The 15,911-nt window shown below is 43.1% G+C and overlaps 3 protein-coding genes across 9 annotated transcripts; 1 reads left to right on the forward strand and 2 right to left on the reverse strand.

Annotated features, from left to right (window-relative positions):
• The first annotated feature begins 3 nt into the window (after window positions 1-3).
• On the forward strand, window positions 4-9,458 carry PhKgamma (phosphorylase kinase gamma). Of its 7 annotated transcripts, none has more exons than XM_070218595.1 (11): window positions 4-154; window positions 701-861; window positions 1,176-1,313; window positions 2,463-2,641; window positions 2,700-2,984; window positions 3,050-3,140; window positions 3,580-3,716; window positions 3,776-3,873; window positions 5,832-6,269; window positions 8,275-8,433; window positions 8,974-9,458. In XM_070218595.1, exons 3-11 carry the CDS (start codon window positions 1,222-1,224, stop codon window positions 9,106-9,108), a joined length of 1,614 nt encoding a protein of 537 aa, XP_070074696.1. In that variant the 5' UTR covers window positions 4-154; window positions 701-861; window positions 1,176-1,221; the 3' UTR covers window positions 9,109-9,458. The 7 variants fall into 7 exon arrangements, with proteins under 7 accessions (XP_070074696.1, XP_017015984.1, XP_017015980.2 ...); XM_017160495.3 differs by lacking the exon at window positions 5,832-6,269 and adding an exon at window positions 4,562-4,645 and having other exon boundaries at window positions 701-852; window positions 1,178-1,313; XM_017160491.3 differs by having other exon boundaries at window positions 701-852; window positions 1,178-1,313.
• A 310-nt stretch (window positions 9,459-9,768) lies between these two features.
• Window positions 9,769-11,220, reverse strand: LOC108070144 (uncharacterized). Its single transcript, XM_017160497.3, has 2 exons — window positions 11,072-11,220; window positions 9,769-10,021 (listed from the first exon to the last, which is right to left on the reverse strand). Exons 1-2 carry the CDS (start codon window positions 11,178-11,180, stop codon window positions 9,786-9,788), a joined length of 345 nt encoding a protein of 114 aa, XP_017015986.2. The 5' UTR covers window positions 11,181-11,220; the 3' UTR covers window positions 9,769-9,785.
• A 729-nt stretch (window positions 11,221-11,949) lies between these two features.
• On the reverse strand, window positions 11,950-15,736 carry FucT6 (alpha-(1,6)-fucosyltransferase 8). The gene is made up of 3 exons (XM_017160523.3): window positions 15,097-15,736; window positions 13,793-14,776; window positions 11,950-12,982 (listed from the first exon to the last, which is right to left on the reverse strand). The coding sequence occupies exons 1-3, from the start codon at window positions 15,339-15,341 to the stop codon at window positions 12,343-12,345; spliced, it is 1,869 nt and encodes a 622-aa protein (XP_017016012.1). The 5' UTR covers window positions 15,342-15,736; the 3' UTR covers window positions 11,950-12,342.
• Between the last annotated feature and the right edge of the window lie 175 nt (window positions 15,737-15,911).

Raw genomic sequence — 15,911 nt, forward strand, 5'->3', positions numbered from 1 at the left:
GCCCAAACATCGACCTCAGTCCAGCTCTGATTTGTGATTGTGTAAAAATACGGGGTTTTATTGTTGCATTTGCAATTTAATCCGATAAATATCAGGCGTGGAGTTATGCGCGAGAAGTCGTTGCCAGCGACCAGAGAGCCGAGCGGCCACACGTGTATGTGTTTCACTGGCGGTGCGGGCGCCAACTCCGCCAGAAAGCGTACTACTTTTAACCTTAGTTGACATTGAAATGTACCCGCTTAGTTGGATGTCCACGATGGTGCGTGTGTGTGTGCCTGTGTGTACGCTGTGCGGCGTCTGTGTGCGCGAGTGTGTGTGTGATTGCAAAGGAGGATGGGAAAACGAGAGCAAAGCAAAAACAAAAACAAAAAGACCTGCTGCACACAGTCTGTTTGTATGTGCGGGTGTGTGTGTACGAGTGTGTGTCCGTATGTCAAAGCAAAACAACTGCAAGAAATCAGCAGCAGCAACAACAACAAGGAGAATATCAGTGATAAGAGTGCAAAAACAACAACAAAAGTGCACCCCTTTGAAATTCAAACAAAAACAAACTGTTGTAGTTGTGTAATCATTCACAACCCCCCACACACGTACACACACGCACCCGCCAAAGCCAAACATATATTAGTAAATTTTAATTCTATTATTTTTGATTTAATTTTTGCCTGTTATTCAAATTCAAATCGATCTCTGTTTGTAGTTGGCATTCGTTATTAATTAAATCAGCCGCCAACAGCTGAGCGCGGGAGCGAGAGCGAGAGAGGCAGAGAGTTAACCGATACAGGCCACTTCCACTTCCAACCGAATCGGAGCAGCGCCGTCGGCAGAGGCAGCGCAGTCAGCAGAGGCTTGGTAATTAAAAGGAAAGACCGAAAGACCCAAAGCGAAAAGAAAAGAAGAGAAGAGAAAGGAAAAGAACGAAAGTCGCAAAGTCGGAAAGTCGCAGTCTCAGTCGCTGAGACAGAAACAGAGATTCCACTCGTGTCGCACGTCCGTTCGTTCCCACATTGTCGTTATAAAAATAGCAACGCCTTAAACGATCGCATCAACCTCATCAGCAGAAGACCACTAAAACCGCCTCTGTATCCCCCTCCCCATCCCCCTACCATCCCCATCTTCATCAGCGATCACCGTCATATGATAATCCTTTACTAATCCCAGCCTTCTCACACAACAGATTCCCCTGCCGATTCGGCAGCCGGCAAGATTTCACTGGATCTAATGGCCAAGGACGAGGAGGATGACCTGCTGCCCGACAAGGATGCGGCCAAGGGCTTCTATGCCAAGTACGAGCCCAAGGAGATTCTGGGCAGGTGAGGATCCCTAGATACAAGTCATTACTGACCTTAAATTTAGATCCTTAAGTTTTTAGATCAAAAGTTACAAAGACGATCTTAAGTTCTAAGAATTAAATAAAATATTTACATTTTTGGTTTATTTATTAACTGAAATATTTAATTTATTTTAAAAGACCTAATCTTGCAAGAATCCTTTATCCCAAGGAGATTCTGGGCAGGTGAGGATCTCTAGATATAAGTCATTCCTGACCAAGGAAACTCCTTAAGTGTTTAGATCAAAAGTTACAAAAACGATCTCAAGTTATAAGAATAAAAAAAAATATTAAAATTCTTTTTAAAGACCTAATCTTCAAAGTATCTTTTATTAAAGCTTAAATAATATTATTATAATAGAAATTATAATCGTTAGGATCGGTAGATGTAAGTCATTTCTGACAGGAGCATGTTCTTAAGTATTTAGATCAAAATTTACAAAAACTATCTTAAGTTCAAATAATTAAAAAAAAATTAGTTATTCATCAACTGAAATATTTAAATTCTTTTTAAAGACCTAATGTTGAAAAAATCCTTCATGCTAGTTATAATAATATTGCCACAATTTAAATTATATAAAAAAAAATCAAAATAGATGATCTTACCTTCTAAGAATTAACAAAATATTGGTTTATTTATTAACTGAAAAATTTAATTTATTTTAAAAGACCCAATCTTTCAAGAATCCTTTATCCAAGTTGAAATAATATAAATTATATTAAAAAAAAACCAAAATAGATCTTGATTATATTCCAAAAAAACACACAATACAAGTGGAAATCCTCCGAAACCACTAGAATATCGACATTTTCTGCCTTGCCAAGCCCTTACTGCCAAGTCTGCAGTAATGCCAACTTTATTTACGGCTCTGCAGTTCGGCTAAATGGTGCCAAGTGAGTCAACCTTCTGCAGCTCTTCGCATGGAGCAATGGCATGGGTTTTTTCTGCTCAAGCGGCGCCCGTCTGCCGCCTACGGGAATAAGAATTTGCTTAGCAAATACCAGAGACTAAGCGAAAACAAGGGCTAGTTACATATTACAATTGGGGCGATTAGAGATTAGATAAATTCCCGATCATGCCAATGTCAAGTGCAGTGCAAGCGGTTATCTCAAGCCAATGTTTGTCTTGCAGGGGCATCAGTTCGACCGTGAGGCGGTGCATCGAGAAGGAGACGGGCAAGGAGTTCGCCGCCAAGATCATCGACCTGGGCGCCACCACAGAGGCGGGCGAGACGAATCCATATCACATGCTGGAGGCGACCAGACAAGAAATCTCAATACTGCGCCAGGTCATGGGGCATCCGTACATAAGTTAGTCTTGCTAGAGGAGCTACAGTGATAACCATATTAATTTTGTTCAAATCCACAGTTGATCTGCAGGATGTGTTCGAGTCAGATGCATTTGTTTTCCTCGTATTCGAGCTGTGTCCCAAGGGCGAGCTCTTCGACTATCTGACCTCCGTGGTGACGCTCTCCGAGAAGAAGACGCGCACCATTATGCGGCAGATCTTCGAGGGCGTCGAGTACATACACGCCAAGAACATTGTCCATCGCGACCTCAAGCCCGAGAACATCTTGCTCGACGAGAACCACAACGTGAAGATCACGGACTTTGGCTTCGCCAGGCAGCTGCAGGAGGGCGAGAAACTTACAGGTAACTGCTGATGCGCGAATTCTTAAGTAATCAGTTCTTATAGTTCGTATTCTTTCCCTCAACAGATCTGTGCGGAACGCCGGGTTACTTGGCGCCGGAAACGCTCAAGTGCAACATGTTCGAAGGATCCCCCGGCTATTCGCAGGAAGTGGACATGTAAGTATTAATTCTAAAAAAAAATATTACCCAATCGATTAATCAGAATAATTCTGCGTTAAAAAGCTAGCTTCATATTTGTACTGCTTGCAGTAAACATAAAAGAAAATCCCATCGAAATTAGACCCATTTTATTCTTTATAGGCGAATTTTGCTGATAGTTGTTTATGCATTACTTTTGATAGTGTTCTTCGTAAGCGATTTGTTATGATCTTGAAGCGTGCATTTTGATGAATGAGTCACAATAATCTGAAACCCGATCAGTTCCGATACCGTTGTCTATATTTCTTTGGTTCAGCAAAATGTATGGCCTGTTGTTTATTAACCCGCCGAGCGTTTCCCACTGGTATCTGCGTTACCTGGGTTCAGCACTTATTATTTATAATTCCCCTCTTAAAGTTGACACCTTTTTTAACGAAAGTATTTTCTTTTTTTGCAGATGGGCCTGTGGCGTGATTATGTTCACGCTGCTCGTCGGCTGTCCACCCTTCTGGCACCGCAAACAGATGGTCATGCTGCGGAATATCATGGAGGGCAAGTACAGCTTCACCTCGCCCGAGTGGGCTGATATTTCAGGTTGGTATAGATAACCCTACAATATATATGTATGCTGATTTCCCGCTGATTAATTGCAGAGGATCCCAAGGATCTGATACGCAAATGTCTAGTCGTTGATCCTGCGCAACGTATCACCGTCAAGGAAGTATTAAGACATCCATTCTTCAACCAAATGGTAAGTGCCGGAATAGCTGGCAGCCGCCGAGCCCCAACCACCACCACCACCTGTACAAGTGAAAGATCAGTCCAATTAGTCCTTAGTCCTGTTTGGCCGCCAAGAATGAGGTCCACCTTCGAGTCGCAGTCTTTAGATCTCGGGTTTCCGTCCTTGTACATATGCATTAAATACAGCAAATAGATCTCTAGGGGTCCCCTAGGAGGGTATCTTCTACACAACCAACCCACCTAACCAACCTGGCCCTGCAAATGTCTCTAAACACCAAGTACACCCTTAAACAACACACACTCTGATGGAAAGAACACACCACCTGTGACTCACAACCCACTCACTACAGCCTATTAACTGCTTCTTCTTACTGTTACCTCCTAGAATTACGATTATGATTTATGATTTCGATTTGGTTGGGGTAGCGAACCCCTGCCCCCGTAGTTTAGTCCAATTGTCAGATCTATGGCCTGACAGGGTCCCAATTACAATCCCAATTAGCAATCAATCCCCCTTATAAGCAGCACTCCTCGTTCTGTTAATTTGTATTTTTATTTTTACGATTACTATTTATTATACCAAACATTTTCTCTCTTCTTTTCCTTACATATAAACTATATATCAAAAATCGAATACAATTAATTTTAAACGAACCAAAACGAACGATAACGATCACGATCACACACACTATCGATAGCTGTTCGAGCAAAACATTGATGGCCTCAAGCGCAGCCTGTCGACCAAGTCCCGACGAATGAGTCGCATCACTGAGATCGCACTGGTAACGAACTGTTCCCGGACTAACCCAACTAGCCCTCCCTTTTCTGTCTCTCTGTGCTGTGTGTCTCCGTCTCCGTTAATCGGAGCCGCTGTAATCGCTGTAATAACGATGATCTGATCCCGATAATAACGATAGTCCCGATAACCAAACAATCGGGGCCGGCAGACCCAACTCATGACCATATGCAACCCTGCCGGCCCGCAATTCGTGTCTGTGTTCCGTTGCATTCTGTTCTGTTTCGTTCTGTGCCGATCTAATATAACCCATAGTGCATTTGCATATACTATATACTATATAAATATATATTTATAAACCGTTCAGGTCATGTGCCAGCATAATAACTTTAAACCGGCAAAAACTTGATCTGCTTCGTTTTTTTTCCTTGCATCTGATTTGTTTTGCTTGTCGATTGATCGATGCCCCACGATGATAACCAAATCCCCCTCTAATCCCATTCCGTTGTACTCGATGTTGTTGTCGATCTTGTGCTCCCTGTGTGTTTTCTGTACAAATCAACCGATTGCCTCGATAACTAAAAACCGATAACACAAGTCTGCAGCCTCCGCGCTCGCCATTTGAATCATACTCTGTTTTAGTTAATAACTGTGTCTGCATGCCAAAAAATCCAGCAGGGTTCCCTACTTTTCCCAGACCCCCCAAACCCCTCCGAAAAAAGCCCCCCAGTTGCCAATTTTGAGTCACTGCATGTGTACATACGTGCATTAACCATTAGCCAGCGAGAAGAAGGAGAAAAAGGCAGTGAGATATGAGGATGGGGACACCCATACCCTGAAAACTATATATATATTTTATATTATGATATATGATAGCGATTTATCCATTTAAAAAATATTTGAAATATTAATTTTATAAAAATTCATGGTATGGGTGTTCTTGAAATACGAAACCCAATCAAGGTGCATATAATTATGAAGTGTGCAGGAATTAGACCATTAGGAAGTACTATTTAAGACAGTTTATGTGTGTAGAACGTAAGTTTAGACCACTTTAGGTTATCTATCTATCTGTATTTATCCAAGTCACCCCCTTTTGATTTATCCCCTCAAGACTGATAACAAAATTTTAATTTCTTCTGCTGCTGCCACTCTGCCACCCTGCCATTCTGCCAACCAATCATCCCAATCCTCCGCCCTCGTTTTTTGTTTGTCAATCTCGCGGGGATCAGGTGCTAATGGGTGACCGCCGGCATCCGGCCCATCCGCCCACCTCGGCCGCCCACTCGAGCAGCAGGTTCCTCCTGGGGCCCGAAACCTCCTCGTCGTACCGCTTTGGCGCCGGCTACCTGTACTGTGCGCCGCAGAGCTCCTACTCGTCGAACCGAATGCGCGACGGGCCGCTGGACGATGCGGCTGCCTCCTGCCTAGCCATGTCATCATCCACCTCCTCCGCCGCCGCCGCCCTGGCATCAGCATCCTCCCACAAAACGCTCACGGCGACGGTCTACTATCAGCAGCAGCCGCAGAATCAGAATCAGCAGCAGTTGCAACAGCAGCAGTTGCAGTTGCAGCAGCAGCAATCGCAGTATCAGCAGCAACAGACGACGCAACTGCAGTTGCCAGGTGGCGATGGCAAGCAATCGGTGTACACACCTCCTCCAGTGCAGGCAGGTTTTCCTTTGATTTTCTTTGCTTTCCTCCTCCCCATCAAAAAAGGGCCAACGGAAGATGGCAGGAAACGCTGGGGAAACGAAAATTGTATTTCCTTTTGGGATATTCTAAAAATCATTTTATTCGAATATTAAAATAATAATTTCTCAACTTAAATGTTATTTAAAAATATTAATTTTTATTATATTAGAAGCTATCTCAGTTTTGATTTCAATTTTCTTACATTTAACTTAATTAAAAACCCAAAATTAGTATATCACTTTTCGTTTTCTAGCGTTTTTTTGCATTTACCTTGGTTATATTATTTATTTAGATGCCACACGTATTTTTACCGATTAATTTCTAGTGCTTTTAGTTGATTCAATACAGACCACTCCATAGATCATATCATATCATCTCGTCAGAGAAGAGCTGCACCTCCATTGTATCATCCCTCTCACTCACACTCCTGCGCAGCACACCGTTCGGCTGTCTCTCTCTCTCTTGCTCTCTTTGAGATGTTCGAAACGATGGATCGTAATATTACGATATTACCAACCACCTCTACCACTTCCATCCGCCTACTATTTAATTTAAGATCTTGAAAAGTACCTATACCGCATTATACTATTACTATTATTGTATTCTCTTATAGCTGACACTTAGTCATATCGTAGCGAGTAAACACTATGTTTGTATTATATGCACCTTTCTCTAGTACATATCTCTCGGGTGAACTGGATGATATTTACAAGAACTGTATGTAGTTGACTTGCTTCTGCCGTATAAAAACCTCTGTGTAGCCATAGCCCCTAGTACTCGTACATATGTAGTCGTGATCGGTGGATCGTCTGTCACTAATCCTTTGCCACTCATTTGTGTCTGTGTCTTGTGGAGGAAGCCAGGATATTGAATTAGAATAAGCTGTGTATGTAACTTGCATGCTAGTTAACTAACCCATTCCATAGTCTACAATATATACACCCAAAAAGCCTATTAATATTAAATTACGAATGAAAAATATTGGATAGTACAATTATTATTTTCACGGCTAACTGGGATTTAATACTTTTTTTGGGTGCATATTATAAGCCCATTTATAATCGTATCTATTATAAAAATAACGCCAAAATCGATTCACTGACGGATTATTTTGTTTAATTTCTCCTCTGTTGATGATGTTATACACGTTTTGTTTGTGTGTCATGTTCTCTATATTGTCAGAGTCTCAACGCCCTTATAAGATGTGTGTCTATAAGTCGGTGTTGTGGAGACTCCCTTGTGAGTAAACCAAGTCAAACTGAGATAGATTTGCATACAGTATTATGTTATCCATACAACCACGCCCACTCCGCATACCTAAACCAGAACACTCGTCAATGTCCATCAATGTTTATCTGCATAATGCCACCACACATGTGTACTATATATATATATATCTAAATCAAATCGTGCCAGTCGAATGGTAGTCCGTAAATAGCGTCAATGTTGTGGCTCACTCGAAAAAGTTCCTCTGACTGTGATTACTCCGCTAACCCCCACCTAACCGTAACCCTAACCCCGACCTTTGGTTTCTGCTTTCGGTGATGGCTTTCCCGTCCTCTAAACACTCTAAACACCCCTCTAAACTGAAAGATGTGAACCAATGCTAACCGGCTAACGCTTACCCATCGAAACACTGACCCACGAGTTGAATTTCTCTTCACTAACCCGCAAATAACACCGAGAACTAACGCTGGGCACTCGAAACATATCGCTGTCCCCGATCCGATCCGTGTTGTTTTCTATTTTCTTTACTTTGTCCGAAGGAGTAACCGTTAACCATTAACTTTAAACTTAAAAACCACCAACTGCTAACCCGAACTTAACCCATGGCGTGTTGTGCACCTCTAACCAAACACGAAGCCAAAAAAAAGAAAAAAGAAGAAAACATTAAAAAAGATCGATCCGCAATCCGCGAGTCGATGGTCCCACAAGCCAGATGTCCTAATCTCAGATCCTCTTCCCCTCTCTCACGTTTAGCTGCGCAAACAGAGTCGCTTCAACGCGCGCAAAAAGTTCCAATTCGCCATACTAGTGATACGGGCCGTCATCCGGATACGGCGCCTGCGCTTCACCGCCGAGCCGCTGCACGTTGAGGAGGCCATCCGGGATCCGTATCGCGTCAAGGTTCTGCGCAAGGTGAGTTGGGATCTACTTCTTAAGGGATATCAGTAAAGTAATTTACATGTAAAATATGTTCAATCCCTACTTTTAGTTTAACCTGAGCCCGTTTTCTCATCCGCCAGTTAAATTTTTTTCTAGGATTTTAACTATGGCTTTAGCCCTTGAAAACCTATAGAAATTCAGAGTTTGAATTTGAATCTCTATAATTTAGCAATCAAATGTTTCTTTTTTTTAAATGTATTAACAAATATTTTACAAAATATCAATATATCATATTTTAAATAGAAAAACATATTATTTCTTTAAGATGTTTTTAATTTTAGATGCGATGATATTTTGATATTGTCTTTTTTTTAAATATAGAAAATGTAAAACCATAAAATTGAATATCAAATCTCACATAATAATGATATTGATTTATAAGATTTCTAAGAAAGACAGAAAGTAGATGGTGTTAAAATTGAACATTTGGGTTATACATTTTTTTCGATTTTTAATTTTTAAAGTACTTCTTTTTCCGGACATGAACTAACTGCCATTTCCCGCCAATTCCAGGTCATCGATGGCTGTGCCTTCCGTGTCTACGGGCACTGGGTCAAGAAGGGCGAGGGCCAGAACCGGGCCGCCCTCTTCGAGAATACTCCGCGCACCGAGCTGCACGCGCTCTACATCAACAATCTCAGCCGATAGAAGGCGGCCGGGCAACGGGGCGTGGTCGCTGAGTAGCTACACAAGCACACACAACAGAACACACAAGAAAAAAGAGCAAGGAAAGCCCAGGCCACCAACAAACAAACGAATTAGCAAAAGTTACTAAGAAAGTTACAGGAAACTGCAATTGCGATTGCGATTGCAAGAGGAGAGACACCAAAAAGGATTCAACCTCAACCGTTCGGCTCGTTGCGGTTCCAAGAACTAGAAAACCTCACCCGCAGGTGTACATAAATGCCTAGTTATATTACCTCTCTGCCTTTTTCGTCCTTGTGATTTTGTTTAAAGCCTTTTATTTGAATTTATATCTATATTTTTTTCCGTATACGCCAGCCATCTAGTGTAATAATCAGTTAGTGTAGAGTTGCGAGGGGCTAGCCAAACAACCCATGTACAGTGATGTATTACCCGGCGCCAGAACGAGCCGAATCGGTTTCAGACAGGTCCTTGCCTCGCTATCCGAACCCAACTACAGCCCCACAAGCAAGCGTACATGCATATGTATTTTCTGTTAATGATTCTATTAAATTATTTAATTGTATTGCTAAGCGTTTACATTTTAATTGTTATGTTGTAGTATACACAATAAATAAAACAAACAAAAAAAAAAACACAAAAAAAAACGAGAAGATAACCTTCAGTTGGCGGCTGATAGCCTAGATGTGCTTGGAGCAGTCGTAGGATCGCTCGCAGCACTCGGGATAGTTGCGGTTGAGGTTGACGAAGTCGCGCTGCTTGCATCCCTTGGGCGGAGCGACGGCGGCGCAGGTCTGGATGGTCACGAAGCCGTCGTCATGGCACTCGGCCCTCGCGCAGGGCAGATTGGGCGCCTTGCCGCTCTGTCCCGGCGACATGATGGTGTTCGAGTCCAGCACACACTTGCCCGGATGAGCTGGAAACAGGAGCAAATGGGTCACATAAATATAAAGTCTTTAAGAATTATTGCAAAAATGATAACGCGTTTGATTTTATGACTTTATAAAGATTTTGCTTGAAATGTTCTTACTTTTGGAATACTTTAAAATCTATAAAACTGTTTTAAAAAAGTAAATTACTTTTGGAAACATATAATAATAAATTTAACTCTAAATTATATAAAAGATATAAAGTCTTTAAGAATTATTGCAAAAATATACATTTGATTTTATGACTTTATAAAGATTTTGCTTGAAATGTTCTTACTTTTGGAATTCATTGAAATCTATAAAACTGTTTTAAAAAAGTAAATTACTTTTGAAAACATATAATAAATAAATTCAAATTTAATTAATATAAAAGAAATGTTGGTAGATTTTGGGGGCTACAAAAAATCGTAAATCTTTATGTTTGATAAATGGTAATGATCTTGTGTTAAAAAATTACAACAAAAATAAAGAATACATTTGATTTGATGACTTTATAAAAAAATCTTGCTTGAAATGCTCTTACTTTTGGAATACTTTAAAATCCATAAAACAGTTTAAATAAATGTAAATTACTTTTGGAAAAATATAAATAATAAATTTATCTTTAAAAAAAATAAGAAAAATGTTGGTAACTTATGGGCGATATTAATACAAAATATAATTTGATGACTTTATAAAAAATCTTGCTTGAAATGCTCTTACTTTTGGAATACTTAAAAATCCATAAAACAGTTTAAATAAATGTAAATTACTTTTGGAAAAATATAAATAATAAATTTATCTTTAAAAAAAATAAGAAAAATGTTGGTAACTTATGGGCGATATTAATACAAAATATAATTTGATGACTTTATAAAGAATCTTGCTTGAAATCCTCCTACTTTTGGAATACTTTAAAACCATGAATAACATTTTAATAAATGTAAATTACTTTTGGAAAAATGTAAATAATGTAAAAAAAATGTTTGCAACTTTTGAGGGCTATAAAAAATCTTAAATGTGGTCCTATAATAATCCTGGATCCTGGATTAACTTACTGGGATTGGCCAGCTTGACTCGGGCAATGGCCGCCTGGGATCCTTGGCCGCCCAGGATGACGGCGAGGCAGACGAAGAGGGCGGCGGCGACAGCGGCGAAGTGCGACATTCTGTTGAATGGATGTTTTTTGGAGGTGATCTCGGAAAACTCGGGAGTTCGATGCTATCAACTGGGATGCTGGCTGGCAAGTGCTGTTGTCTGAGCCCCGGTCGCAATGTTTTATACCGATTGGTTATCAGAAGCCAAAGCCCCGGAATGAGGCGGCTTATCCGCTTAATTCGGCCTGCCAACAACAGCGACTTGACCTTGTCCAACGATCGCGACGAGCTCCTTTTCCGATTCCCATTCCCAATCCCCCTGGCTGCTTGACCACTTTTTTTTTAGTATTTATTATTTATTTTTTCACTTCCCTGCGGTTCATTGAGTACTTAATTACAATTGCCCACGCACACAGACGCCGTTAATTTATTTATGCCGCGGCACACACACGCGCGTATTTATTTATTATTGTTTTTTACTCTTATTTTTTATTGTCGTTGGGGAAGCTTATCACGTTTTTAGGCGCCCGTTTCGATCTGTTTTTTTGGGAATTTTCTTGTTTTGGTGTTTTGTGGAATTCCTGCGGTTAGCGCGGGGTTAGGGCGGGGTTAGGGCGGGGTTAGGGCGGGGTAAGGCGGCCTGACTCATCCAGATCCAATTTGCACTTTCACCGGCGCCGCAGGGTTCTTGAACCATCGTAAAAAACTGGTACACAGGTATTCAGAATTCATAAATTTAACTCAAAACTGACGAATGTCCGGCCATAACTAGCCCATCCTAAAAGGTCGTCGGCCCTAAAAACCCGTTTAAAATTATAGTTAATAATAAACAACAAGTGTTATCTTTTTAAAACAATACTATTTATTTATTTTACTATTGACGCTTGAATTTAATCAGATTTAGTTTGTTTTCTTGGTTTTTCTTTTCAACTATTTTACAGGTGATAGACTATATTGCGCTTAGTGAACCTACATGCACTCCTATATATAATTTATTTATATATATATATATTTATGTATATCCTTGTCAACATAATTTCTTCGGCTTTAGACTTACAACTTAATAAAAGACTTGTACAAATGCAGAATAAGAATAAGAATCAGATCAGAAAGTGTCAAATATAAAAGAGAAGGAGCGAGATTTCATTTGAGATTCTGGACATTCGATAGATCCAGGCAGGTTCCAGGCGGAATGCGGCCGAAATGCTTCACAGATCAATCAACTAAATGGATTAAACACCCGGATAGAGGGGCAGCTTGGCGGTGTCCACCTTCTCCTCCACCTTGAACGAGGGGAAGAGGCCGCCCTGGTTGGTGCGCGTGTTCTTGCCCTTCGAGTTGCCGTCCCAGTGGTTGCCGGCCACCGAGACGAGATCGCCGACCCGCAGCTGCAGATCCTCGTGCGTGCGCGGCTTGTGGGCGATGACGACGCGCCGATTGTGGGCATTCTGGCCGCCGTAGTAGTAGATGTCGTCCAGCGACTTGAACCGATGCGCCGCATCCGGATACATCGTCTGCATGATCTCGTACGCCACGCGGCACACCTGCGACGAGAAGGTGCACACGAGGTGATCGGACATGGACAGCAGATGGATGTCCAGTATGATTCCGTTGAGCGCCGTGTCCGTGTAACGCGTAGATACGGAGGCCATGCGCGCCACCTCGGGATCGCCGATGATCTGGTACTGCGGGTACTTCCTACGCGCCTCCTCAATCACCTGGGCGTCGTCGGAGGCCAGGAATATGCGACGCGCTACTGTGCTCCCATTAACCTCCAGCGTGCGGTAGTAGTCCTCCACATGGGTCATGTACTCCTCCACGCTGTGGCAGGCCGCCTCCGTGCCCACCTTGTCCGTGCGACGCACATGGACGCTGTAAGCCAAGGGGAATAGATTATTTCGTATTTCATTCAAAACCAGGGTTCGTAAACATCACTCATTTTAAATATCCCTCAAAAACAAACATCACGATACAAACAAATTGTCATCTTTGCTCATTCAAATACATATCGCTCACAGATCGAAAAATACTCATCATGAGTGAGGAAAATAAAATGATGAAAAAGTGAGGAAAAAAATATGATCATTGACAATAAATAAACAATTTACAATGGGCAGAAATAAAGTATTTGATATACAGTCGGTGGAAGACTTAGCAGAAAAGATCTAACCTGCGTTTAAAAACATATAAATTGCTTATTAAAGCCTAAAACTTTTATAAAACTTGGTGTTAGAAGCCTTTTTTTGCTTTTTTTTTATTCATCAGCCCTGCTTGGTTACTCCTCATTTTATTGTGACAAATATCACCGCCCTATGTTGATATTATTATATTAAAACAAAATGACATATTGTGAGGGATATTTTACGAACCCTGTTCAAAACTAATCTATGCAAAGCAGGGACCGTAAATAATTATTATTTGAGATTTTTGTTTTAAAAAGACTACTGTGATATTTTGTTTTAAACGTCAAAAATAACGTTCTTTTTACTCTTGTCCACAAAGTATATGCATTTCAACAAATATGGAAAGCAAATTAACTGTTATTTGTTCATGTCTATAAAGTGCATAAAAGCCAATTATTATTGATTAAAATATGTAAAAACCTCAGTAGGCCTTTTAAAATAAAAAAATCTCAAATAATGATTATTTACGGTCCCTGATGCAAAATAGACCCAAACTCACCCGACAATGGGACGCTCCCAGCCGAGGTTTCGCATGCCGGCGGTGAGGAAGTCCCGCGTCGTCGTCTGCGGGCGCAGCAGATACTTGAGGAACTGGCCCACCCACCAGACAATCGGGTCGCCGTGCAGGCGCTTCAGGCGCGGCGCCAGATCCTCGGGGACGGCGAGCGGCAGGTACGGCGGTCGCGGCATCAGCGAGTCGATGATGGGCAGCACCAGCACCTGGGTGTTCGGCTTGCCCGGCCAGTTGTACGTGTTGGCGGTGCCCGCATCGTGGCAGCTATTGGAAACCGGCTGGAAGACCTCCTCCCAGCCGCCCTTGTGGTAGCGCCAGCCGCGCGACTTCAGGATGAGCGTGCGCTCGGTGGCGTAGGCCACAATGAAGCAGTAGACGACATGGTGCAGCTGGCAGCCGTAGCCGCAGCCCTTGTTGAGCTTGCAGACCAGCTTGCGAGCGTTCTGGCAGTCGCTGGGATTCTGCAGATGGTGCAGGCGCCTTTGCACCAGGTCGCTTAGCTCGCGTGCCTCCTTGTGGCGCCAGGATTCATAGCCATCCGACTGACGCAGTCTCTCCATGTCGCTCAGCAGCGAGCGCTTGTGCTCGGCGCCCTGCAGCAGCACCTGGTTGATGGACTCCTCGAGATCGGCATTGGGATGACCGCCACTGGCCGCCGCCTTGCGCACCTTGCCCAGCTCGCTGCTGAAGAAGTTCCAGATCTCGGCAATGTTCGTCTGGATGCGCCGGCGCGTAAACTCGTACTCCAGACTGGGCTCGAACTCAGCGCCGTGATCCTGGATCTCCAGGAGATCGTTGGGCGGCCCATTCGCCTCGGCCACATTGTTCCAGCCGCGCAGATCGGCGGGCGCCGACTCGAACATGGTTTCTGGTTCCGGGCCGGCGACCTCGGCGGGCAGCTTCGGGTTCAGAGCGTCGTTCTCCAGCCGCTGCACCAGCTTCAGGGCGCTCTGCTTGTCCAGCTGGTCGCTGTGGGGAAAAACCAGAGAGACGGGGGCATGAGTGAGGCGGCTTATCGCTTGTAATTCCGCCGACGTGACATGCATAATTAGCCACGCCGCTGAAAAATCAGCAATGCGAGGGCGAGCACAATGGAATGGCTGGCAATTCAGCATGAGAACATGGCCACTACACGAATTTAGGGGCAGCTCCAGCTGAATTAAGGGATAATCAATGGTTAAGTCTTTAAAATGTATAATAACACAGGTGTTTAAGCCTTCCTTTTGTCAAGTCAAGACTATTGTTAGCCCTCAAGTGCAATGAACTCGCTTCCTGGTGCTCCCACCTACCTCATCAGCTCGTCGATGAGCTGCTTGAGCTCCTCGTTGCGCTGGCGCGTGTGCTCCAGCATCTGGAGCGCCTGCGAGATCCTCCGGGCATTCAGCTCGCTCTCACCGGCGGCCTGCTGGCCCTGCGTGCTGGTCAGCTTGACCACGAACACGTAGACCAGGCCCACCCAGGCCAGGACGAAGATGATGAGGGCGCGGGCCCACGAGTTGGCCGAGGCCCCGAAGAGCTGGCGCACCAGCAGCATGGTGGGTTCTCCTTTACAGGATTCTGGAAGGGGAATCTCAGTCGATCTCTGGCGGGGATCTCGAGGAACGGAGAGGGGGGAGAACTCGCTGTAGCTCCACTAGTCCACCAATTAACTCCGGTCTGGCCAACGACCCAGGCGATCCAGTGACATGGTCGGCGGCTTAAGGATGCGCTTCGATTTCTATATAGTATATGGTATATGGTATATAGTATATATGCGGGCGCTTCGAAAACTCTACGCCGAAGGGAAAACTCTGGCCGGAGGTTGAGGTGGAGGGATAGTGCCGATCGGGCTGGCCAGGTAGTCGTGGCACAGTCAAATTAGGTGCGAAATTATTCTATATGTTATTATTATACATGTGTATATGTATGTTTCTATTATGTTCCCGATGGCGAGTAATCGATACAAATATCGGGAAATCGATAGCCGGTAGCGAAATGTTCTGATTGAACGGTCTCACTGCCGCGGGTGACACGGCTAAGATTTAGCACGTACAGCAACCTATCACCATATAATTACTAATTGCCATCTTTTGACAGCAACGTGAATTCAAATTCAAAACAGTAG

This window comes from Drosophila takahashii, chromosome X, assembly GCF_030179915.1.
Source record: "Drosophila takahashii strain IR98-3 E-12201 chromosome X, DtakHiC1v2, whole genome shotgun sequence".
Lineage (NCBI taxonomy): Eukaryota > Metazoa > Arthropoda > Insecta > Diptera > Drosophilidae > Drosophila > Drosophila takahashii.